This window comes from Balaenoptera ricei, chromosome 10, assembly GCF_028023285.1.
Source record: "Balaenoptera ricei isolate mBalRic1 chromosome 10, mBalRic1.hap2, whole genome shotgun sequence".
NCBI lineage: Eukaryota > Metazoa > Chordata > Mammalia > Artiodactyla > Balaenopteridae > Balaenoptera > Balaenoptera ricei.
Window position 1 is genome coordinate 38,251,637 of NC_082648.1, and position 26,571 is coordinate 38,278,207.

General features: G+C 40.7%; 1 protein-coding gene across 3 annotated transcripts in view; it reads left to right on the plus strand.

Annotated features, from left to right (window-relative positions):
• The window catches only part of ANO6 (anoctamin 6), a 219,584-nt gene that overhangs the window by 127,153 nt on the left and 65,860 nt on the right, over positions 1 to 26,571 (plus strand). For all 3 annotated transcript variants that reach the window (XM_059935720.1, XM_059935718.1, XM_059935719.1), the window contains 4 exons: positions 17,348 to 17,413; positions 18,213 to 18,500; positions 18,718 to 18,831; positions 21,750 to 21,865. In XM_059935720.1, the coding sequence (XP_059791703.1) occupies positions 17,348 to 17,413; positions 18,213 to 18,500; positions 18,718 to 18,831; positions 21,750 to 21,865 (584 nt within the window). The remainder of the gene's footprint in view (positions 1 to 17,347; positions 17,414 to 18,212; positions 18,501 to 18,717; positions 18,832 to 21,749; positions 21,866 to 26,571) is intronic.

Genomic DNA, 26,571 nt, shown 5'->3' on the forward strand with positions numbered 1-26,571 from the left:
CATTTCATCTCAGAAAGATGTGGAGAAAAGAAAATCCTTTTCCAGATTAGTCCTTCTGAGTTAGTTTTGAATGAAGCTGTCGTTTGCCCTGGTCCCAACAGTCACCTGTGTCTCACTTTTTTAAAGGGTCGTCTGTAAAAGGGTGAAGGGTTGGGAAAAATCAACTACACCAAATTCTCAGGCTTGAAGGGGATAAATAATCATAAAAGAAAGCTGCTTATATGCACAGAAAAGATGTGTCCTAAAAAAATAGTATAAACTTGTCTGATAAGAGTCATCTGCTTTGCTTGTTAAAACTAGATTATCTAGGCCCCATCCTGTGCGTACTAAGCCAGAATCTTCAGGAGAGGGGCCCTAGAATCTGCATTTTAAGCAAGCACTCCAGGTTGTTCATATAAACAGGTAGGTTAGTTTGGAAAACATTGCCCTGAAGTGTTTACAGTAGTTTTCTTAGTGCATTGATAACAGATGATTTTTTTCCTTCTCAGAAAATGTCTGTTTTCTAAGTTACCATTTGTTTATTTTTGTAATTACACCAAAAATGTTAATTTAAAAAGAAAAGTTGGAAATAAGCTTCAGGTAAATATTCACTTCCTTTCTATGCTTACCATTTAGGATGCTCGTCTGTTTTCTGTCCCTCGTGAACATACGTCACCTACTTGAGTAAATCCCTCATCAGATCCGTCCGCTAACGTTCAATGTTTTATCACCAACACGTGTATTTAAATTAAGTCCCGATTAAATAATTTATTCCTGCTTACCAAACCTTCTTGCACACATGATATATAAGTAATAAGAAGCACTTTGAGTAATGAGAGTAGTTGTTTTGCACAAATTAAGTACCTTTGGCTTATTTCTCATCCATCTTAGTAGGCATAACAAAGATTGGCAGGTTCAAAAATACAGTGATGGCACCATCAGTATTTTTCCTAACAAAGCTGGAAGAATATTTGAAATTAATCTATTCATATATTTCATTAATCCCTACTGGTTTATGCTGATTTATTATCATCACAGTGTATTTAGTAATCTTACTTCTTAGACATTGCAACCCCTGCTTTTTATGCATAAAAGCTAGGTGACATAAAGCAAATGGTAGAAATTGGTGTTTAAAATCAGTATTATTACTGTATAATTCAAAAGCAAGTCCTTCCCAACAATGACTTTATTAAGCCAAATGAGATGTGTAATCTCAGGTGCTTAGGGGACAGAAAGCTGTCTTAATTATGCCAGTCTGTCCTTTGTGATTTTGATTGCTTTATTCTTTATTTCTCTGACAGCTTTATTAACATCCCAAAAGAAGTATGAATAAAATTCCAGTTTCTGGGGTGGGATAAGTGCTCTTGTCCTTCTCTACTTAAAACCCCCAGTACCATTCTCCACTGACAGTAGTAGAATCATAGGCATCTTTTTGTGATGTCCATAAGTCCTCAATGATTACAGTCACTTTGGATTTGCTAGAAGTAGGTTAAAAAAAAAGATCCAGGTTAAAGTCCCAGTGAATTTGCTCCCCTAGAGATAGAGGAACTTACAGCACCATCTAGTATATGGCTGGGCTTTTTTCAGAGCCAGTGAGTCTGGTTTAGTCATTTTGTGCTGCCAAATACACATCATAGACTATAAACATAGGTTTAGGTTCTTACATGTAAGGGTTCCAATAAGGCACATAGATAATTTTTAGCTAAAAATTGTGTGGCCTCAGATATTCATTTATTCAACAAATATTTATTGAGCAACGGCTATGTCAGGCAATATGCAATATTAATTTTCTTTCATTTTTAACACGGAAGACAGCTCTACCCTAATTTTTTTAAATGTCAAGAACACTGTTACACTCTTTGACATAAACCACAGCAAGATCTTTTTTGACCCATCTCCTAGAGTAATGGAAATAAAAACAAAAATAAACGAATGGGACCTAATTAAACTTAAAAGCTTTTGCACAGCAAAGGAAACCATAAACAAGACGAGAATACAATCCTCAGAATGGGAGAAAATATTTGCAGATGAAGCAATGGACAAAGGATTAATAATCTCCAAAATATACAAACAGTTCATGGAGCTCAATATCAAAAAAACAAACAATTCAATTAAAAAATGGGTGGAAGACCTAAATAGACATTTCACAAAAGAAGACATATAGATGGCCAAGAGGCACATTAAAAGCTTCTCAGCATCACTAATTGTTAGAGAAATGCAAATCAAAACCACAATGAGGTATCACCTCACACTGGTCAGAATGGCCATTATCAAAAAATCTAGAAACAATAAATGCTGGAAAGGGTGTGGTGAAAAAAGGAACCCTCCTGCACTGTTGGTGAGAATGTAAATTGATACAACCACTATGGAGAACAGTATGGAGGTTCCTTAAAAAACTAAAAATAGAATTAGCATATGACCCACCAATCCCACTACTGGGCATATACCCTGAGAAAACCATAATTCAAAAAGAGACATGTACCACAATGTTCATTGCAGCACTGTTTACAATAGCCAGGACATGGAGGCAACCTAAGTGCCCATTGACAAATGAATGGGTAAAGAAGATGTGGCACATATATACAATGGAATATTACTCAGCCATAAAAAGAAATGAAATTGAGTTATTTGTAGTGAGGTAGATGGACCTAGAGTCTGTCATACAGAGTGAAGTAAGTCAGAAAGAGAAAATAAATACCGTATGCTAACACATATATATGGAATCGAAAAAGAAAAATGGTACTGATGAACCTAGTGGCAGGGCAGGAATAAAGACGCAGACGTAGAGAATGGACTTGGGGACATGAGGGGGGAGAGGGGAAGCTGGGACAAAGTGGGAGAGTAGCACTGACATATATACACTACCGAATGTAAAACAGTTAGCTAGTGGGAAGCAGCAGCATAGCACAGGGAGATCAGCTCTGTGCTTTGTGATGACCTAGGGGGTGGGATAGGGAGGATGGTAGGGAGGCTCAAGAGGGAGGGGATATGGGGATATATGTATGCATATGGCCGATTCACTTTGTTGTACAACAGAAACTAATACAGTATTATGAAGCAATTATACTCCAATAAAGATCTATTAAAAAAAAAAGAAAAAAACACTGTGATTTACCCAAGTGTAAATTCTACAGAGCAGTAAAGCTGATGATTTCATATTAAATAAATTTAAGCAACCTTTTCTTAAGTAAGCAGTCTTCTCCTGATATGTGCCTGTTTGACAAATATAGCATATATGCTAATTTACTTTAGCTACCTGACAAACCAAGAAAACTTGTTTAATCAATTTTTAAAATATTCCACTAGTTCTTTGTGAATTGCCATGCCAAAGGGAAATAACAAGAACTGTCTTATCAAAGTAACACCAAGGTGATATATTAACATGTTTAAGCAAATAAAAATGTTCTATACTTGATTCAACTATTTAAGTATTTATAGTTAGTGGTAAAATAGAGGGCATTATAAACCAACTCCAAGGTCTACCAATTATCAAGAGATATCAGGTAAATTTTGCAGGAGTTCTTTGTAAAGAACCAAATAAGAACTAAAATAGGATAAATTAGTACAACTTTTCTCTATGGCAGTACAGCAGTACATATTAAAGAAATTAAAATTACATGCACCTTCATAATTGTGAAAAATTAGAAACAACCTAAATATCCAACAATCTGAAATAAAATAATCTGTTTCTGTTTTTTTTTTTTTTTTAAACATCTTTATTGAAGTATAATTGCCTTACAATGGTGTGTTAGCTTCTGCTTTATAACAAAGTGAATCAGTTATACATATACAATATATTTCCCATTTCTCTTCCCTCTTGCATCTTCCTCCCTCCCACCCTCCCCATCCCACCCCTCTAGGTGGTCACAAAGCACCGAGCTGATCTCCCTGTGCTATGCGGCTGCTTCCAACTAGCTATCTATTTTACATTTGGTAGTGTATATATGTCCATGACACTCTCTCACCCTGTCACATCTCACCCCACCCCCTCCCCATATCCTCAAGTCCATTCTCTAGTAGGTCTGTGTCTTTATTCCCGTCTTGCCACTGGGTTCTTCATGGCCTTTTTTTTTTTTTTCCTTAGATTCCGTATATATGTGTTAGCATACTGTATTTGTTTTTCTCTTTCTGACTTACTTCACTCTGTATGACAGACTCTAACTCCATCCACCTCATTACAAATACCTCCATTTCATTTCTTTTTATGGCTGAGTAATATTCCATTGTATATATGTGCCACATCTTCTTTATCCATTCATCTGTCGATGGACATTTAGGTTGCTTCCATGTCCTGGCTATTGTAAATAGAGCTGCAATGAACATTGTGGTACATGACACTTTTTGACCTATGGTTTTCTCAGGGTATATGCCCAGTAGTGGGATTGCTGGGTCGTATGGTAGTTCTATTTGTAGTTTTTTAAGGAACCTCCATACTGTTCTCCATAGTGGCTGTATCAATTTACATTCCCACCAACAGTGCAAGAGTGTTCCCTTTCCTCCACACCCTCTCCAGCATTTATTGTTTCTAGATTTTTTGATGATGGCCATTCTGACCGGTGTGAGATGATATCTCATTGTAGTTTTGATTTGCATTTCTCTAATGATTAAGGATGTTGAGCATTCTTTCATGTGTCTGTAGGCCATCTGTATATCTTCTTTGGAGAAATGTCTATTTAGGTCTTCTGCCCATTTTTGGATTGGGTTGTTCGTTTTTTTGTTATTGAGCTGCATGAGCTGCTTGTAAATCTTGCAGATTAATCCTTTGTCAGTTGCTTCATTTGCAAATATTTTCTCCCATTCTGAGGGTTGTCTTTTGGTCTTGTTTATGGTTTCCTTTGCTGTGCAAAAGCTTTTAAGTTTCATTAGGTCCCATTTGTTTATTTGTGTTCTTATTTCCATTTCTCTGGGAGCTGGGTCAAAAAGAATCTTGCTGTGATGTATGTCATAGAGTGTTCTGCCTATGTTTTCCTCTAAGAGTTTGATAGTGTCTGGTCTTACACTTAGGTCTTTAATCCATTTTGAGTTTATTTTTGTGCATGGTGTCAGGGAGTGTTCTAATTTCATACTTTTACATGTACCTGTCCAATTTTCCCAGCACCACTTATTGAAGAGGCTGTCTTTTCTCCAGTGTATATGCTTGCCTCCTTTATCAAAGATAAGGTGACCATACGTGTGTGGGATTATCTCTGGGCTTTCTATTCTGTTCCATTGATCTATATTTCTGTTTTTGTGCCAGTACCAAACTGTCTTGATTACTGAAGCTTTGTAATATAGTCTGAAGTCAGGGAGCCTGATTCCCCCAGCTCCATTTTTCGTTCTCAAGATTGCTTTGGCTATTCGGGGTCTTTTGTGTTTCCATACAAATTGTGAAATTTTTTGTTCTACTTCTGTGAAAAATGCCAGTGGTAGTTTGATAGGGATTGCATTGAATCTGTAGATTGCTTTGGGTAGTAGAGTCATTTTCACAATGTTGATTCTTCCAATCCAGGAACATGGTATATCTCTCCATCTATTTGTATCATCTTTAATTTCTTTCATCAGTGTCTTATAATTTTCTGCATACAGGTCTTTTGTCTCCTTAGGTAGGTTTATTCCTAGATATTTTATTCTTTTTGTTGCAATGGTAAACGGGAGTGTTTTCTTAATTTCACTTTCAGATTTTTCATCATTAGTGTATAGAAATGCAAGCGATTTCTGTGCATTAATTTTGTATCCTGCTACTTTACCAAATTCATTGATTAGCTCTAGGAGTTTTCTGGTAGCATCTTTAGGATTCTCTATGTATAGTATCATGTCATCTGCAAATAGTGACAGCTTTACTTCTTCTTTTCCGATTTGGATTCCTTTTATTTCTTTGTCTTCTCTGATTGCTGTGGCTAACACTTCCAAAACTATGTTGAATAACAGTGGTGAGAGTGGGCAACCTTGTCTTGTTCCTGATCTTAGTGGAAATGGTTTCAGTTTTTCACCATTGAGGACAATGTTGGCTGTGGGTTTGTCATATATGGCCTTTATTATGTTGAGGAAAGTTCCCTCTATGCCTACTTTCTGCAGGGCTTTTATCATACATGGGTGTTGAATTTTGTCAAAAGCTTTCTCTGCATCTATTGAGATGATCATATGGTTTTTCTCCTTCAATTTGTTAATATGGTGTATCACGTTGATTGATTTGCGTATATTGAAGAATCCTTGCATTCCTGGGATGAACCCCACTTGATCATGGTGTATGATCCTTTTAATGTGCTGTTGGATTCTGTTTGCTAGTATTTTGTTGAGGATTTTTGCATCTATGTTCATCAGTGATATTGGCCTGTAGTTTTCTTTCTTTGTGACATCTTTGTCTGGTTTTGGTATCAGGGTGATGGTGGCCTCGTAGAATGAGTTGGGGAGTGTTCCTCCCTCTGCAATGTTTTGGAAGAGTTTGAGAAGGATAGGTGTTAGCTCTTCTCTAAATGTTTGATAGAATTCACCTGTGAAGCCATCTGGTCCTGGGCTTTTGTTTGTTGGAAGGTTTTTAATCACAGTTTCAATTTCAGTGCTTGTGATTGGTCTGTTCATATTTTCTATTTCTTCCTGGTTCAGTCTCAGCAGTTTGTGCATTTCTAAGAATCTGTCCATTTCTTCCAGGTTGTCCATTTTATTGGCATAGAGTTGCTTGTAGTAATCTCTCATGATCGTTTGTATTTCTGCAGTGTCAGTGGTTACTTCTCCTTTTTCATTTCTAATTCTATTGATTTGAGTCTTCTCCCTTTTTCTCTTGATGAGTCTGGCTAATGGTTTATCAATTTTGTTTATCTTCTCAAAGAACCAGCTTTTAGTTTCATTGATTTTTGCTATTGTTTCCTTCATTTCTTTTTCATTTATTTCTGACCTGATCTTTATAATTTCTTTCCTTCTGCTGGCTTTGGGGTTTTTTTGTTCTTCTTTCTCTAATTGCTTTAGGTGCAAGGTTAGGTTGTTTATTCGAGATGTTTCCTGTTTCTTGAGGTAGGCTTGTATTGCTATAAACTTCCCTCTTAGCACTGCTTTTGCTGCGTCCCATAGGTTTTGGGTCGTCGTATCTCCATTGTCATTTGTTTCTAGGTATTTTTTGATTTCCCCTTTGATTTCTTCAGTGATCACTTCGTTATTAAGTAGTGTATTGTGTAGCCTCCATGTGTTTGTATTTTTTACAGATCTTTTCCTGTAATTGATATCTAGTCTCATAGCGTTGTGGTCGGAAAAGATACTTGATACTATTTCAATTTTCTTAAATTTACCAAGGCTTGATTTGTGACCCAAGATATGATCTATCCTGGAGAATGTTCCATGAGCACTTGAGAAGAATGTGTACTCTGTTGTTTTTAGATGGAATGTCCTATAAATATCAATTAAGTCCATCTTGTTTAATGTATCATTTAAAGCTTGTGTTTCCTTATTTATTTTCATTTTGGATGATCTGTCCATTGGTGAAAGTGGGGTGTTAAAGTCCCCTACTATGATTGTGTTGCTGTCGATTTCCCCTTTTATGGCTGTTAGTATTTGCCTTATGTATTGAGGTGCTCCTATGTTGGGTGCATAAATATTTACAATTGTTATACCTTCCTCTTGGATCGATCCCTTGATCATTATATAGTGTCCTTCTTTGTCTCTTGTAATAGTCTTTATTTTAAAGTCTATTTTGTCTGATATGAGAATTGCTACTCCAGCTTTCTTTTGATTTCCATTTGCATGGAATATCTTTTTCCATCCCCTCACTTTCAGTCTGTATGTGTCTCTAGGTCTGAAGTGGGTCTCTTGTAGACAGCATATATATGGGTCTTGTTTTTGTATCCATTCAGCCAGCCTGTGTCTTTTGGTGGGAGCATTTAATCCATTTACATTCAAGGTAATTATCGATATGTATGTTCCTATTCCCATTTTCTTAAATGTTTTGGGTTTGTTATTGTAGGTGTTTTCCTTCTCTTGTGTTTCTTGCCTAGAGAAGTTCCTTTAGCATTTGTTGTAAAGCTGGTTTGGTGGTGCTGAACTCTCTCAGCTTTTGCTTGTCTGTAAAGGTTTTAATTTCTCCATCACATCTGAATGAGATCCTTGCTGGGTAGAGTAATCTTGGTTGTAGGTTCTTCTCCTTCATCACTTTAAGTATATCCTGGCACTCCCTTCTGGCTTGCAGAGTTTCTGCTGAAAGATCAGATGTTAACCTTATGGGGATTCCCTTGTGTGTTATTTGTTTTTTTTCCCTTGCTGCCTTTAATATGTTTTCCTTATATTTAATTTTTGACAGTTTGATTAATATGTGTCTTGGCGTTTTTCTCCTTGGGTTTATCCTGTATGGGACTCTCTGTGCTTCCAGGACTTGATTAACTATTTCCTTTCCCATATTAGGGAAGTTTTCAACTATAATCTCTTCAAATATTTTCTCAGTCCCTTTCTTTTTCTCTTCTTCTTCTGGGACCCCTATAATTCGAATGTTGGTGCGTTTAATGTTGTCCCAGAGTTCTCTGAGACTGTCCTCAGTTCTTTTCATTCTTTTTTCTTTATCCTGCTCTGCAGTAGTTATTTCCACCATTTTATCTTCCAGGTCACTTATCCTTTCTTCTGCCTCAGTTATTCTGCTATTGATCCCATCTAGAGTATTTTTAATTTCATTTATTGTGTTTTTCATCATTGCTTGGTTCCTCTTTAGTTCTTCTACGTCCTTGTTAAATGTTTCTTGCATTTTGTCTATTCTATTTCCAAGATTTTGGATCATCTTTAGTATCATTATTCTGAATTCTTTTTCAGGTAGATTGCCTATTTCCTCTTCACTTGTTAGGTCTGGTGTGTTTTGACCCTGCTCCTTCATCTGCTGTTTTTTTTTTTGTCTTCTCATTTTGCTTATCTTACTGTGTTTGGGGTCTCCTTTTCACAGGCTGCAAGTTCGTAGTTCCCGTTGTTTTTGGTATCTGTCCCCAGTGGCTAAGGTTCGTTCAGTGGGTTGTGCAGGCTTCCTGGTGGAGGGAACTAGTGCCTGTGTTCTGGTGGATGAGGCTGGATCTTGTCTTTCTGGTGGGCACGTCCACGTCTGGTGGTGTGTTTTGGGGTGTCTGTGGCCTTATTATGATTTTAGGCAGCCTGTCTGCTAATGGATGGGGCTGTGTTCCTGTCTTGCTAGTTGTTTGGCATAGGGTGTCCAGCACTGTAGCTTGCTGGTCATTGAGTGATGCTGGGTCTTGATGTTGAGATGGAGATCTCTGAGAGATTTTTGCCGTTTGGTATTACGTGGAGCTGGGAGGTCTCTTGTGGACCAGTGTCCTGAAGTTGGCTCTCCCACCTCCGAGGTACGGCCCTGATGCCTGGCTCAAGCACCAAGAGCCTTTCGTCCACACGGCTCAGAGTAAAAGGGAGAAAAAATAGAAAGAAAGAAAGAAAGAAAGGAAGGAAGGAAGGAAGAAAAGAAAGAAAGAAAGAGGCTATAATATAGTGAAGTAAAATAAAGCGATTATAAAGCAAAGCTATACAGACAAAATCTCCCCCAGAAGCATATACATATACACTCACAAAAAAAAAGGAAAAGGGGAAAAATTAATATATCCTGCTCCCAATGTCCACCTCCTGAATTTAGGATGATTCGTTGTCTATTCAGGTATTCAACAGATGCAGGCACATCAAGTTGTTTGTGGAGTTTTAATCCGCTTCTTCTGAGGCTGCTGGGAGAGATTTCCCCTTCTCTACTCTGTTCGCACAGCTCCTGGGTATCAGCTTTGGATTTGGACCCGCCTCTGCGTGTAGGTCGCCTGAGGGCATCTGTTCCCCTCCCAGACAGGACGGGGTTAAAGGAGCAGCTGCTTCGGGGGCTCTGGCTCACCCAGGCCGCGGGGAGGGAGGGGTACAGAGGAGGCGGGGCGAGCCTGCGGCGGCAGAGGCCGGCGTGACGTTGCACCAGCCTGAGGTGCGCAGTGCGTTCTCCCGGGGAAGTTGTCCCTGGATCACGGGACGCTGGCAGTGGCGGGCTGCACGGGCTCCCGGGAGGGGCGGTGTGGAGAGTGACCTGTGCTCGCACACAGGCTTTTTGGAGGCGGCAGCAGCAGCCCCAGCGTCTCACGCCCGTCTCTGGGGTCCGCGCTGATAGCCGCGGCTCGCGCCAGTCTCTGGAGTTCGTTTAGGTGGCGCTCTGAATCCCCTCTCCTTGCGCGCCGCGAAACAAAGAGGCAAGAAAAAGTCTCTTGCCTCTTCGGCAGCTGCAGACTTTTTCCCGGTCTCCCTCCCAGCCAGCTGTGGTGCGCTAGCCCCTTCAGGCTGTGTTCACGCCGCCAACCCCAGTCCTCTCCCCGCGATCCGAAGGAAGCCCGAGCCTCAGCTCCCAGCCCCGCCCGCCCCGGCGGGGGAGCAGACAAGCCTCTCGGGCTGGTGAGCGCTGCTCGGCGCCGAGCCTCTGTGCGGGAGTCTCTCCGTTTTTCCCTCTGCGCCCCTGTTGCTGTGGGATCCGCGCTGTTAGCTGCGGCTCGCGCCCGTCTCTGAAGTTCGTTTAGGCGGCGCTCTGAATCCCCTCTCCTCGCGCACCAGGAAACAGGGAAGAAAAAGTCTCTTGCCTCTTCGGCAGCTGCAGACTTTTTCCCGGACTCCCTCCCGGCTAGCTGTGGTGCACTAACCCCTTCAGGCTGTGTTCACGCCACCAACCCCAGTCCTCTCCCTGCGATCCGACTGAAGCCCGAGCCTCAGCTCCCAGCCCCGCCCACCCCGGCGGCTGAGCAGACAAGCCTCTCGGGCTGGTGAGTGCTGGTCAGCGCTGAGCCTCCGTGCGGGAAGTGCGGGAATCTCTCCGCTTTGCCCTCCGCACCCCTGTGGCTGCGCTCTCCTCCGTGGCTCCGAAGCTTCCCCCCTCTGCCACCCGCAGTCTCCGCCCGCGAAGGGGCTTCCTAGTGCGTGGAAACCTTTCCTCCTTCACAGCTCCCTCCCACTGGTGCAGGTGCCGTCCCTATTCTTTTGTCTCTGTTATTTCTTTTTTCTTTTGCCCTACCCAAGTACGGGGGGAGTTTCTTGCCTTTTGGGAGGTCTGACGTTTTCTGCCAGCGTTCAGTGGGTGTTCTGTAGGAGCAGTTCCACTTGTAGATGTATTTCTACTGTATCTGTGGGAAGGAAGGTGATCTCCGCCTCTTACTCTTCCGCCATCTTCTCTCGGGACTTCTGTTTCTGTTTTGTATATACATTCATTTGTAATATATTTTAGATTCCACATATAAATGCTATCATATAGTATTTGTCTTTCTCTGTGTGTCTTATTTCACTAAGCCTAATAATCTCTAGGTCCATCCATGTTGTGGCAAATGGCAGTATTTCATTCTTTTTATGGCTGAGTAATATTCCATCGTGTTTGTGTGCATGCGTCTGTGTATGTATCACATCTTCTTTAAGCCAGTCGTTGGGTTGCTTCCATGTCTTGGCTATTATAAACAGTGCTGCTATGAACATTGGGGTGCATGTATCTTTTCAGAGTTTTTGTTTTTTCCCAGTATATACCCAGGAGTGGAATTGCTGGATAATATAGCAGTTGTATTTTTAGTTTTTTAGGAAACCCCATATTGGCTTCCCTAGTGGCTGCACCAATTTACATTCCTACCAGCAGTGTACAAGGGTTTCCTTTTCTCCACATCCTTGCTAGCATTTGTTATTTGTTGACTTTTTAATGATAGCCATTCTGACAGCTGTGAGATAATATCTCATTGTGGTTTTGATTTGCATTTCTCTAATAATTAGTGATGTTGAGCATCTTTTCACCTGCCTGTTAACCATCCGTATGTCTTCCTTGCAAAAATGTCTGTTCATGTCTTCTGCCCATTTTTAAATCAGGTTGTTTGTTTTTTTCTTTTTTTGATATTGAGTTGTATGAGCTGTTTATATATTTTGGATATTAGCCCCTTGTTTGTCTCATTGTTTGCAAATATTTCCTCCCATTCCATAGGTTGTCTTTTCCTTTCATTGATGTGTCCTTTGCTGTACAAAAGCTTTTTCTTTTTTTTTTTTTTTTTTTTTCAAAAGCTTTTAAGTTTGATTAGGTCCCATTTGTTTATTTTTGCTTTCATTTCTTTTGCCTTGGGAGACTGATCTAAGAAGATATTGCTGTGATTTATGTCCAAGAATGTTTTGCCTATATTCACTTATAGGAGTTTTATGGTGTCATGTCTTATATTTAGGTCTTTAAACCATTTTGAGTTTATTTTTGTGTATGGTATGAGGGGATGTTCTAATTTCATTGTTTTACATGTAGCTGTCCAGCTTTCCCAGCACCAGTTGTTGAAGACACTGTCTTCTCCATTGTATATTCTTGCCTTCTTTGTCATAGATTAATTGGCCGTAAGTGCATGGGTTTATTTCTGGGCTCTCTATTCTGTTCCATTGATCTATGTGTCTGTTTCTGAGCCAATACCTTGTTGTGTTGATTACTGTAGCTTTGTAGCATAGTCTGAAGTCTGGAAGGGTTATACCTCCAGCTTCATTCTTTTTTCTCAGGATTGCTTTGGAAATTCTGGGTCTTTTGTGGTTCCATATAAATTTCAGGATTATTTGTTCTAGTTCTGTGAAAAATGTCATGGGTATTTTGAAAGGGATTGCCTTAAGTCCGTAGGTTGCTTTGAGTAGTATGACCATTTTAACAATATTAATTCTTTCTTCAGAGAATGAAAAGGATATACATCCATCAGATATCAAAGAAAGTAGTCTGAGGACCAAGACAATGTAGTGGTATGAAGAGTCAAGAAGAGGGAGGGCTAAATGACTCATATTTAAGATCCATTTCCTGGAGTTCTGGTAAAATGGTGTCATTGGTATCCCATTAGAGGGATTAAGATGACACTGGGTGCACATTGTGGAAGCCAAGTGATTGGGGTTGCTTATTTTTGTTCTGATTTTTGATATTAAATAAAAGAGGTGAGCCTCTAAGGCTTACAAGGTAGAGAGGATTTTTTTTTTTTTTTTTTAAGGAATAAAGGAGGTTGAGCATATTTGAAAGCAGAGAAAGAAGGTAATGATGGCTGACATGTCTACAGAGCTTGTGTGTCAAGCCTCATGCTGAGGACTTTATACCCATGATCACATTTAATCCTTAAAAAAAAAAAAAACCCTCAAGATGAAGCTATTTCCTTTACCACCTTTGAGATGAAGCCACTGATACTTGCAGAGTTTATTTGCCCAACATCACAGAGCTAGCAAATGGCAGAACCAGGATTTGAATTTTTGCTCGGAATCTTAACCATTATGCCCAGGAGTAAAAGGAAGACCAATACTACAAGAGCTAAGGGGCAATTGGTAGACTAAAATCAAGAGGATAGAGTCCTATGAAGGTGATAAGGAGTCATGACCTCAACTAGAAATCCCACAGAGGAGGAACTATGTCTAACTCGCACTATGTGGCTTGTCACGGTCATGGTTGATGCAGCTGATACAACCGAGACAGGAGTAGTCTGTGTTTGGTATGTGTGATGACAGAACTGACCTCTCATGAGGCCGGTTCCTTCCAGGTTCTCTGAACTGGCCCCCTTTTGTCATCTCATAATTCAGATTCCTAGGGGTCAGGAAGCCTCTTCCTGTTCTGGATGCCCCAGAGCTATCTGGTGCTAGCACACTCCAGAATTAAACTGTATCTGTCCTTCTCTGTCATGTCCTATAATGCCCGTAAGTAAAAGTTCATGGAGCACTTGGGGGTGGGGGGCCCCTCAAGGAAGAGGAGCCCAGTTGCTACACTGCAGTGATTTATATTCCTCAGTCAATCCCCACATAACAGGCAACCATCCACCCACCATCCACTCAACTTATTCATTCTTTCACCAGACATTTATTGCCTGTTTATTCTACTTTAGGCCTGTTCTAAGTGCTAAGGATATCAAGATTAAAAGACAAGCATCTCTAGGGGTGGCCATGGTAACTGAAGAGCAGCCAGGACTGAGGCAGGATTTCATATTCTTAGAGATGGGAAACATTTAAGGTGTTTGTTGGCTAAGAGCAATGAAGATAAAGGACTGAAGAGAAGAAAAGATATTGCCAAAGCAAGCTCAGGAAAGATAGGAAAAGGGAGTAATCTCCTGACACTGGAAGAGAGATGGTGTCCACCTGTGAGAGGTAGAGAGAAAGGCATGTGCAGGACTTTGCGTGAGCAGCTGCATTTGTCTGAGGAAGGAGGTGACGGCACTTGCGGAGTCTGGGAGTGAGGTGTGGAATGCGAGGAGCACCTTCAAAGTTTGGAACCGCTCCCCAGTGGAGGAGGGGGGCAAGAAGGAGACAGCTGTGCCTCATGGCGGCCTGTGATGGGAACCATGGAATTCTAATAAAGCCAGTTAACACAGTTATGTGGTTTCTCCTACCAGCACTTCATTGTTCACACACCCATTAAACCACAGGAGAAGCCCCTCTTTGGAATGATTCTCCTAGTCTTCTAACTAGAAGGACATTTGTTCATAAGAGCTAAAATCCTTGGGTCTGAGCCTTCATGTCCTAACTGAAATTATTCCTGACTCCTAGAGGATACAGAGGACATTTGGATTCTGCTTATGACCTGCTAGTGAGATGATCTGGGTTGCCCCTGGTAGAGCCTCAGGCTGAGTCATCTCCCTGGAAAGAGAGGAAGTCAGAGTGTCCGGTCTACACAGAACACCCCTCCCTCCACTGCACAGTGATTTCGGTTTTAGGCTAACAAGTTTTCCCTAGTTCGTGGTTACTCCTTTAGGATTCTTACTGGCAACAGAAATGAGCTCTAATTTAAGCAGACAAAGAGTTTATCAGAAGAAAGTTAGGGGGCTCACAGGTTCATTGGAAGGCTTGGACAAACAAGCCTGGAGACGAGACTGCCAGAGGCAATGCCCCAAATCCCACTACACAGCTGGTCTGGGACAAAGCGTGGTTGCTCCCCGGGGCCCAGAGCTGCTTCTGGCGCCACCGACCAGCAGTGTTCCCCAAAAGCTCCTGCCAAAACCTCTGTCACTGCTGTCTCTGGAACAGGTATCCGCTCTCCCAGCCACCCCAGAACGGGTTCTGCGTGGCCTGACTTCTTTGCATCTCTAGCTTCTGACTCAGAGTCTGGAGTGGGTGGTCTGATGAATAGCGCCTAGCTCATGTGCCAGTAGCTGAACTTCATGGGAGACAAGGAACGGGAGTGTTTCTGTTTTTATCTGCTGTTAGGGGACGTGGGCTCTGGTGGGAGTTAAAATGTTGAGTGGCCAAAAAGAATGACAGATGTCCATTACAGTGCCGTAGACCCATGAGTGAATGTTCCAGTCCTTCTGTACTGGGGAAGATTCTAGGTCACTGGATGCTGAGTTTCTCTGTAGTTCCTCTACAGCAGACTATTTCAAATTCTCCTTTGAATCTTCAGCACTTTGAAGGATACTCTCAGGAAATGTTTGTAGAACAAATTAATACGTGTTTGTTGAGTATATTCTTTCAGCAAACACATATTGGGCATGTACTCGTGCCAAGCACTTTGTCAAGCGTTGTTTGAAGGATCAGAAAAGCGTTCACACAGTAGTAAAGAAAGAAGCCAGCAGGAACAAGGACCGGGCTGGCATATGCAGGAATCACAATATAAGGATCGGGTCTAAGGTGAAGAAATACTGCTTGGGTACAAAGCAGGGCGGGTCTGAACCGGCTTCCCAGCTGACGTTGGGGATATGGTGGATGTGGGGTGGAGAGGGCTGAGAAACATAGCAGGGTGGATTGCAGAGATGGGGGATGGGAGACTGGCAGAGTGGATGGCCACCTGCTGGGAACAGAATGGGAAAGCGGCACCTCCAACCACCCTGGCTCTCATCTCACTGGGCTTTTCTAGGCAAGTTTGGCGTGTTCACTTATAGCACTTGCTGGTTTTCCTCTAAGTGACTATTCTATGCTCAAGTTGTAACAAATAATTAAGTGTGTTATATTTGTAAAGCTCTTAGAACAGTGTCTGGCACAGTAAGTACTATATAACCATTCACTCAATATATGAAAATAAAGCAATATTCTGTTTCTAATACTTCCACAAAATAGGTTAGGGATTCCACTGGGAGTCACATTTAGTCAAATGCTAGGTGTATTTTTTTCACCTTTGACCTTTTACATACAGCACCCACTTTACATTTATTAGGTGCTTTTCATGTTCTAGGCACTGTCTGTAGCACAGCAGCCCAGCACCCCCTCTGCCCATTCACAGCTGGCAAATCTTAAGTGTTGCTCCCTGGGCAGAGTGCCCTGACTGTCTGACCCACTGGATTACCTAGGCATTGACCCAGTAATTCCTCTCTATCTTGTTAAATGCTGAAGTTAAAAACTGAAATTAATGCAGCTTTTTCAGTTGTCTTCAGTGGGAGAATTGGTCCAATTCACCTCTTGTGATTATTAAAGATGGAAATTCTAGTTTATGTGGTTTAAATCATATAATCCTCATGAGAATCTCAGAATGAAGCCAGTGAAGTGTTCTCCATTCTGCAGATGAGGAAAATGAGGCCAGGGAGTTCATGTTTCCTGCCAAGGGTCAAAGAACTAATAGGTAATGGCATCAGATTTGAACCCAGGCAGGCTGGTTTCAGACCCTGTGTGGTTAACCCCTATGTCCACTCATTTTCTTCTTTTCATAAAGCAGCATAACTCCTTCATCATCAAAAGTATTCTCTTCAAAGGTCAAATGAGTCTCTACCTTTACATGCTTCCCTTACAAGTTAGGACACAGCTTAGCAAAAGCCTAGCCAGATAGAACCTAATATCAATAAATAAGGTGTATCCTGTATCTTTTTAAATGGTCATGTAATATGGACAGATATATTATCAATTAACTAGTTTTGTAGATTTAGGTGTTTTTTATAGCTTCACAAACATTTCATTCTTGCAGAGAGAAAAATTTATTTGCATTTTGCCAAAATTGTCTGTGTTTTTTAAATTGAATTTGGTCAAGGCATGCAAAGATGAAATATACACATCCAAAACTGAACTATTTGAATGTCTGGTATAGAAACAAAATTTTAATAATGTAAACTCTCAGATCTGGACCATAACTCTGGTAAATGACATCAGTGAATGAGACTCCAAAAACTCTATTTGTGTGCAAAACCTCTCATTAGCCAAAAAAGGTCCTTGGAATTGTGCCAAAGCCAGAGACTTTTATGCACCTCAAATGGCCATAAACTCACAGGGACAACCAAGGGTCTTCCAGAGTGCCAAGAGAATCCAGTTATTCTCCACAGCATTACATCTGAGGAATCCAAACCCACAAGTCACCAATAGCCAGAGCACTTTCATTGCTTCTGTGCTCTTTTGAGCAAATGTGTCTCTTCATCGGGTTCAAATTGGTTTGTTGTTTATTTTTTTATTAAAAAAACAAACAAACAACTTTTTGTTCCCTTGGTAAAACTGAAGGCCTAACGTAATTTCCAATTTCTTTTGACAGAGGAAAAGACGAGCATATGAATCTAACCTCATCTGTGACGGCCTGCAGCTAGAAGCAACCAGATCGGTAAGTGTCAGACCCTTCCCAGCCGCTGGCTGCCCATTGCTGCTGGGAGCCCCCATGTCACTCGGGATGCTGTGATGGCATTCGAAACGTGTAACCCCAGCCATACCTTAGCTGTAAGCTGGGAAGGGAGTCGATCAAAATCTGCATTATAGAATATACATTTGTTTCTCATAAAAGCCAGCAGATCTTTTTTAATAGCCAAAGAATGTAATAATAAATCCATATAAATGTATTTATTCAAGAACCTTTTTGAAGATTTTTTTCATTATACAAACAATAGTTTACCAAAAAATAAAAAATAGAAAATGTAGGAATAGTGGAATCTGTACCTTAATTATCCATAAATAATCTTACAGTTCTTTTAAACATTTTTTTGCTCAGATGTATACATTTTTTTCCCTTCCAGAAAGGAAAACTATTATTTCACAATTTTTAAATTTGCTTTTTTCCCTTTATTATATAGTAAATGCATTTCTATATCAATAAATATAATTCTTTTAAATTCTTTTTAATGGCCATGTAACATGACATTGAACAGATATATAATAAATTAAACAGTCTTCTTCTAGGTTTAAGAAATTTAAAAAATTGTTATTACAGTAACACCGCAGTGACTAGTCTAGTGCTTTTATGTTTAGTTACTAATTTGGACTAAAAATTAACACGTTTGCTTTTTTTCATCTAAAATATTGGTAATTTTATGAAAGAACTATGCAACATAAAAAAAAAATCTGTGTTTTAAAACTGTGAAAATAGTTGCTTTGGTTTTCTGGTTTGTGTTTTCATTCTTCCAATATAGATTTTGGATGACAAGCTTGTATTTGTAAAAGTACATGCCCCATGGGAAGTGCTATGTACATATGCTGAGATAATGCACATCAAATTGCCTCTGAAACCCAATGATCTTAAAACCCGGTCCTCAGCCTTCGATAATTTCAATTGGTTTACCAAAGTCCTCCAAGTGGATGAAAGTATCATCAAGCCAGAGCAAGAGTTTTTCACTGCCCCATTTGAGAAGAACCGCATGAATGACTTTTACATTCAAGACAGAGATACGTTCTTCAATCCAGCCACCAGAAGCCGCATTGTAAGTCTAAACCCAATTTAGCTGCTGTCTTTGGGTGATTTAGAACCTGCTGTTGGATGATTAGTGGTTTAGTTTGGCTGGTTTGGTTTGGTTTTTAAAAGCTGCCCCAAAAAAAAGAAAGAAAGAAAATATGCCTACAGATTCCTGTTAAGATAGTAAACAATGATTGGTTAGTTACACTGTGTAAAACACACACTATATTTTGGAATCTTTTCAGGTTTACTTCATTCTTTCTCGGATCAAGTATCAAGTAAGGGACAACGTTAAAAAGTTTGGGATTAACAAACTCGTAAGCTCTGGGATCTACAAGGCAGCTTTCCCTCTCCATGATGTAAGTCAAACAGCAAAAATGAAATAAAATATCTAATGTGTACTCCAGTGTTAGTAGGGAAGGGCTAACTTCTTGACCTTGTTTCTTCCTTGGTAAAATGAAAACAATGTATTGCAAGACTACAAGCTCATTTAGGGCAGGAACCATGTTGTATTGTTTAATGCTGAATCCCAGGCACAGGGAAGCCCCTCAGTTTAAATGAGTGAATGAATGAGTCAATGAATGAATGAATGAACAAAGGAATGAACAGTAGCTTACCCATAGTTAATGTGTGGAGTGTGTAGATTAGCAGTCAAGAGCATACACTCAGGCTGAACTACCTGCTGTGCCACGTTCTAGCTGGATGATCTTGTGAAAGTCATTTAGCCTGTCTGTTCGTCAATTTCCTCAACAATAAAATGGGGGTAATAATGGTACCTACCTCATAGAGTTGTTATGAGTAGTGGTCCCCAACCTTTTTGGCACCAGGGACCGGTTTCATGGAAGACAATATTTACACGCATGGGGGGATGGGGATGGTTTAGGGATGATTCAAGCACATTGCATTTATTGTGCACTTTATTTCTATTATTATTACATTGTAATACATAATAAAATAATTATACAACTCACCATAATGCAGAATCAGTGGGAGCCCTGAGCTTGTTTTCACTTGGCCACTCACTGGTAGGGTTTTGATTGATATGAGTCTGCAAGCAATTGATTTATTATGGTCTCTGTGCAGTCAAACCTCTCTGCTAATGAGAATCTGTATTTGCAGCCGCTCCCCAGCGCTAGCATCACTGCCTCAGCTCCACCTCAGATCATCAGGCATCAGATTCTCATAAGGAGCGTGCAACCTAGATCCCTCGCATGCGCAGTTCACGGTTGGGTTTGCACTCCTGTGAGAATCTAATGCCGCCGCTGATCTGACAGGAGGCGGTAATGCGAGCGATGGCGACCAGCTGTAAATACAGGTGAAGCTTCCCTCGCTCGCTGGCCACTCACCTCCTGCTGTGTGGCCAGGTTCCTAACAGGCCATAGACTGATGCCAGTCCGTGGCTCAGGGGTTGGATACCCCTGGTTATGAGGATCAATGAATCCACGTCAATGTTAGAACACTTCCTGGCATATAATAAGTACTATATATCTGTCAGCTATTTTCATAATTACTATTATTATCATCAACCAGAAAAGTATTAGTTCTTTGTAAGAAAAATACATGTTAGACCATTTCATTTATCATTTTCTGTAATACAGGCTTCTTCCCCTCTGAAATACCATTTTCAAACTGTGCCCTGGAATATCACAGGGCTTTTAAACAGGCGTCTTGTCAGGGGTTCTTGTCACGATGGCGATACAGCAGAGCGTTGACATTTTTTAAGGACTGTGTACTGAGATGACAGCAACTCCTCAAATTCAGGAGCACTTCTCTAGCTGGTAACATCACTCATGACATGAAATTTTTAAAATGTGACTGCTTTAGACCCTTAATGATTCCATAAATGCAAGGATATTATATCTAAGCTTTTAAAATAAATTCTGTCATTGAAATAAAATACTATATTATATTGCACTGTTACTCTGTTATATTAGCTGTCAATTTATCTGAATCTCTAAGACCAAAGAAAGCAAAGACTGAGACTGATAATTGCTACTGTGTAATACATGTATTTGTAGATAAAGACAATATTGAAATGTACTGTATAAGATAATAAAACTAGGACAATAAATAGCTTCTTCATACACATGCATAAATAGAGAACAGGGAGCTGAGTGGAGAAGCAGAAGCTGAGCTTCCTGGCTAAGAGACCCAACACAGCAGTCCAGCCCTACAGGCCACGTGCTTTATATTTGTGCCCCAGCAAAATCAGCAATGAGAGCATGACATGAACTTTGGGGACACTTGGAAATAGCCATCATGATTATTAATATGGGATGCCAAGGTTCTATAATATTCAGTTGACATCTACCCCAGTTCTTTTCCCCTAAAGCCTTTTAACTGCACTAGTCCCATGTCCAGGCTAAGGAATGATCTTGTGTGGTATTTGGAAAGGAAGTAAGAGGAGGTCAGGACCCATGTTAAGGCTTTAATACTAATACTTTTCTGGTTGATAATAACATCTGTCAATAATTATGAAAATAGCTGACAGATACATAGTACTTATTATATGCCAGGGAGTATTGTAACATTGACATGGATTAATTGATCCTCTTAACAGCTCTATGAGGTAGCTGCTATTATGATCCCCATTTTATTGATGAGGAAATTGATGAACGGAGAGGCTAAATGACTCTCACGAGGTCATCCAACGAGAAAGTGGCGGAGCAGGTGTTTCTGGTTCTAGTACAGGTGGAAGGAAAGTGAGTCAGGTTGAATTTAAGCAGAAGCAGGAAGTTTGGTTTCTTGAACAAGCTAAATGTATAACATCATGTCAGCCTTTTTTGTTGTTTATATTTTATGTGTGGTCACAGAATAACTACTGAATTGTGGGGCAAAAAACCTGGGTTTTAGAATTGACCCTGCCACTAACCAGCCAAGGCCCTGGTTTCCCCAGGTGTCCAAGGAGGGGCTGGATTCTCAGGTGTTCCTCCACTGTAGCAGTTTGGGCCCTTAAGCAGCCCAGTTTTTCACTGTTTAGGACTGGCCCATTTACAGGACATTAAGCATCTTCAGGGCTCTCACCAAGTACTGGTGGTGGTCCCCAGGATTCTAACAGCCAAGCATTCCTTTCCACCCACATTGGCAAATGGTCCTCCCGGGGTTAGTATTACCCCCGGTTGAGAATTACTAAAAATTACATGGTATTTTCATCTCTTCCAGCAAATAAGGACCCCTTATTTACAAATGACTGTGAAGTGTTAGTACCACATTTAATCAACAGAACACATGAACACATGGTGATTGTGATGCTCATTTGTTTGCTTCTGCTTCCCAGTGCAACTTCAGCAGTCCGTCAGAGGACCTCAGCTGCCCCAATGAACGCTACCTTCTGTACAGGGAATGGGCTCATCCTCGAAGCATATACAAAAAGCAGCCCTTGGATCTTATCAGGTGAGTTGTAGCAAGCACTCCAAGGAGAAGGGCTCAGGATTCCCCTCGTGGCTTCTAAATGTGACAGTCCTCCAAGAGTACTGCTAACCAGTGGAATTCACCTGCAGCCCTGAGCTTCATTGCCCAGAGTTTTTATTGAGGCTTCATTACCTAGGCATGATTGATCGAGTCATTGCCCACATGGCTCAATCTCCAGCCCCTTCTTCTCCTGTTGGTCCTGCAATATCACATGGCTCCAATCACATGGTTGGTCTTTCTGGCATGGCCAGTCTCCATCCTGAGTCATCTCATTAGCACAAACCATCTAGGGTCCACCATGAATAACAAAGTCATTCCTATCTTGGGAAATTCCAAGGCATTTGAGGTTACCTCCAAGGAACTGGGACCAAATACCCACCAAATTCTTCATTAAACAGGAGTAAATATTAGATTTAGCTGAAATTGTATGATAAGAGATACCAATTTTCACTGCTTTCCTGTATCTGCTGTTAGGTACCATTTCCGTCGGCATATGAATATGATGTCTAGTTCAGCATTTGTGTTCTGAAAGCACCAATGTCGGCTACTTTCCAGAAGCTTATGTTGTTTGGGCAAGGCTACTGGAGAGAGAGAGAGATCAAGAACAACTAAACAAACAAAAATAAGCAAATAAGTGAACAAAATTTCTGATTGAAATGAAGAAAATAGCACAGTGATAAGATGGGGAGGGGTGGCGTGAAGTGAGTCTAGAAAGTTATCTTTGAGTAGGTGGCATGTGAGCTGAGATTTGTCTAGTGAAAAGGAGCCCGTACTTTGAGGATCTGGAAAAAGTCATTCTAGGAAGAGAGGCAGCTGGTACAGTGGCCCCGAGGCACAAAAACACTTGGCAAGTTTGAGGAAATTGTGAAAACCAGTGCTAAGGAGAAAGAGAAAGATGAGACGCAAGGTTAGAAGGGTATCAGGAGCATGGAGAGGAGTGTAGACAAGTGCAGTGAGAAGCTGTTGTAATATTTTAAGCATTCGAGTAATTTTATCTCGCTTACATTTTGCAAAGATAGCGTGGAGAATGGGTTACAGGGGGCGCAGGAAGCAGGGCGAGCCGGTAGGAGGCCAGTAGCATGAGCCAGATGAGAGATCGTGGGAGCAGATGTAGAAGCATTTGGGGATTCGGGTTGACAGGACGTGGTCATGGGTTGGATGTGGAGGGTGAGGAGAAGAGGAGGGTCAAGGCAGCCCCCGCTGGCCTGTTCTTTCTATGAAATCTCAGTGCCCGTCCACCTGAACTTGGGGAAAGCCTCTTCACCTTAAAAGTGAGAGTTTTAAAACACTGAAGAATTTTCGTTTTGTTTTACATTTTATTAAGGGAAATTTCAAACGTGTACAAAAGCAGAGAGAATAGTACAGCAAGTCTGCCTACTATGTCTGTCACCCAGCTCCAAACATTATAAACTCCTAGTCACTGTTATTTCTTGTTTATCTCTACCTCCTACTGGGTCATTTTGAAGAAAATTCCAAATAGTTTAACATTTCATTAGTAAAATGACAAGGTCTCTTAAATACAACCAGAATACTCCTTTTGTTTAAAAGTCATGAAATAATCAGTATTCACGTTTTCCTGATTATCACAAAAATATGGTTTTTTTTAACAGTTTTTTGGTTGTAATCAGAATCCAAACAAGGTCCAGATGTTGCAACTAATATATCTCTCAAGTGGCTTCTAATCTATAATTTTCCCATTTCCTTTTTGTTTTCCTTGCAGTTGTTGAGGGGCAGATTCTCTATTCTCTATTTGGCTGATTTCATTCTCCCCTGTGGTGTTAGACTTGTTTCTCTGTCCTATGTATTTGCTTTAGTTAAGTCATTTGATCCTCATCTAAAAGCTTGATCTGATTGAGGTTCGACTTTGTGCAAGAATACTTGTGTGAGTTTTGTACTTCTGTCAAAAGGTACATAGTGTCCAGTTGTCTCTCTCCTGACGATAGCAGCCATTAATGAATGTTGCGTATTTCATTTGGTCATACTCTGATTTCTTCCTTCATTTATTAGCTGGATCAGAATTATGAAGAGGCACTTTCTCTCATTAACTCGAGTTATCCTGTAGAATAAAATTTTGAAAGAGGATGTTTGTACACATGTCAATATTTGAAGTTGATATTTATATGAGGGTTCCCTTCCATTATCTTCGTTTTATGTTAAACCTATAGCATGTGATGGCAGGGTGATAGGTTTGATGGCTTTTTAATCATTCTTCATGGGTTTTTGTTTGGGAGCAGGGATTCTGTAAAGAAAACAATTTCCCCATGATTTTAAGTATCTTTTGCTAAAATACATTTAACTATTCCCTGTCCCTGGTCCACATGTTCCCTTTGTTGCTTCCAATTAGTAACCCCTTGAGCACTCAGGCTGTTAAACCTTCATTGCTGGTTCCCAGGGGTTAGCAGAGGGAAAATGAACTCTTTCCCAAACAGCAAACCAAACAAACCAGAAAGAACAACCTGGAGGAAACAGACTTTGCCCTGGAAAAAAAAAGCAAAGTTTCCCTCAACACTCTCTCTGAGTGCTAAGATGTGGTATCCACAGTACAAGGACAGGATTCTATTTTTTAAAAAAGAAAGAAAGAAAGGATTATTCTGAGAATAGAATGCAGCTCTTAGGAATTAAAAATGAACAGAACAGAAAAAAACCCCAACAGCAGTGTTAAAAAATGAAGTTGAAGTAATTGTGCAGAACATAGAGCAAAACTATAAAGGAATAGCGGGAAAATGGGGGAAAAGATAAAAATTTAAAAATCAGTCCAGGATGTGCAATGAACAAATAATAGGAATGCTAAAAATAAGGACAGAGAAAATGTAAGGAGGAAATCAGATAAATATTTCATGACAAGTACCTGTAGAACTGTATTGAAGAACTGAGTGCCCTGAGTCTCTGGATGGACAGACAGTACTCAGAGCCCAGCCCGGAGAATGAACTGGAGCCATCAAGCCACTGCAACGTGACCTCTCAAATACTGCAGACAGACAGAAGATCCTATGAGCCTCCAGAAAGAAAAACAGGTTTCATGTGAAGGAGCAAGACTCATAATAGCGTTGAATTTCTCAACAACAACACGGCAACGTACCAGAAAAGAGAGCAATAATTTCATATTTCTGAGGAAGGTGCTTTTTTTAACTCACGGTCCAAATGCAGTATGGCCAAACTGTTCATTAGGTGTGAGGAATTTTCACAATTTAAATGTGCGAAGTAATGGAGGAGGTACTCCACCAAGAAGGAGAAAGATGTGAATTCAGTGAACGGGGATTCCCAACCCGAGAGAGGGACAGGGCGATCCCAGGTGACAGCTCTGTGGCAGGACTAGCAAATCATTAATCCAGGTGGCAGGAGCTCTGAAGAGATTGAGTCAAGGACATGAAATTGATAGGCTACCTCATGTGTTAGAAGGTAGTGAGAAAGTTACACATTAAAGGAAAGTCTGGGGTTGAATTGTTGATAAGTACACAGAAAGCTAAGCAATGAACCACCAAGACAATTATTAATTCCAGAGAAAACAAAATATTGGGCAGGAGAGAAAATAAGCATAGCAGATGACTTGATGCAGCTGTGAACAGTCTTTACAGAGTCTTAATATTTATAAAGCAAGGATATTGCTCTAATCAAAATTATATTGTAACTATGTCGAGAGGATGGAGGAGTGGAGGTGTGGGTGTGTAGATGAGACGGGGATTGAAAGAGAGCTTAATCCTCATCTTCCAAAGCAGAGCATCAGTAGGTGATACATAAAACTGAAAAGTCAATAAACTGCACTACAGGTATATTATTTAGAGAGACGGAAGTAAATATTCCAGGAATCAGCTGTAAGAGCCGAAAGTGCTTGCTTCTGGCCAGGACGTGGGAGAAGTTGTTGGGGACTGCTGCTTTTTATAATCAGTGTTCTATCAGTAGAAGTGTTTGACTCTTTAATGAATGTATAGGTAACTTTGATTAAAAAAATAAAAGCTGAAGTTTTAGAAATTGGTGTTAAGAATTGGGATGTTTGGGGCAGAGAGAGATAATAATCAGAGAATATCACATTTGAAGGGCTCCTCATTTTCCCCAGCCTTTCAGCAAGAACCAGGAGGCAGGCTTTCTGTTTAAGATTTAAAAAATTCTTTCTGACCTTCTTGCCTGCAGTGTGATGGGGGTACCTTCGGAAGTAATGAACCTCCTGTCACTGTAAATATCCAAGCAAAGACTGCCTGACCAGCTCTCCAAATGTAACAGGATATTTTTACTATTGGGCAGTTAGAGCAGGCGACTTCTAACATTCTTTCCAGTTTTAAATGTGGTATTTCCAGGGCACATGATTGATAAGAACATATTCAGAAAGCCTAACAGCAAAGAGCCCAAGACGTCTCAAACCCACTGCCAGAGTTTTCTCTCCCAAACACCATCCTGAGCCTGCCATTTACCTGTCATCCATGAGCCAGACCACAAAGCCCCAGTCGCATGAGAACGGACACACTGTGTTCCTCCTGGCTCCTGATTCTACATTGGTCTCAGCCCTTCCTTCTCCCCATGGATGTGACCCACACCGAGGCCTATGACCAGGGAGCTCTTCTCAACAGCTGCCCTGTGAGTGCTGGTCCAGCCCAGGGATGTTCCTGTGTGAAGTCTTCTAGGACTCCAGGCTGTTTCTCAGGGCTGAGTCCCCGCTAGGCTAAGCCTACAGAGCTCAGCCCAGCTCCAAACTG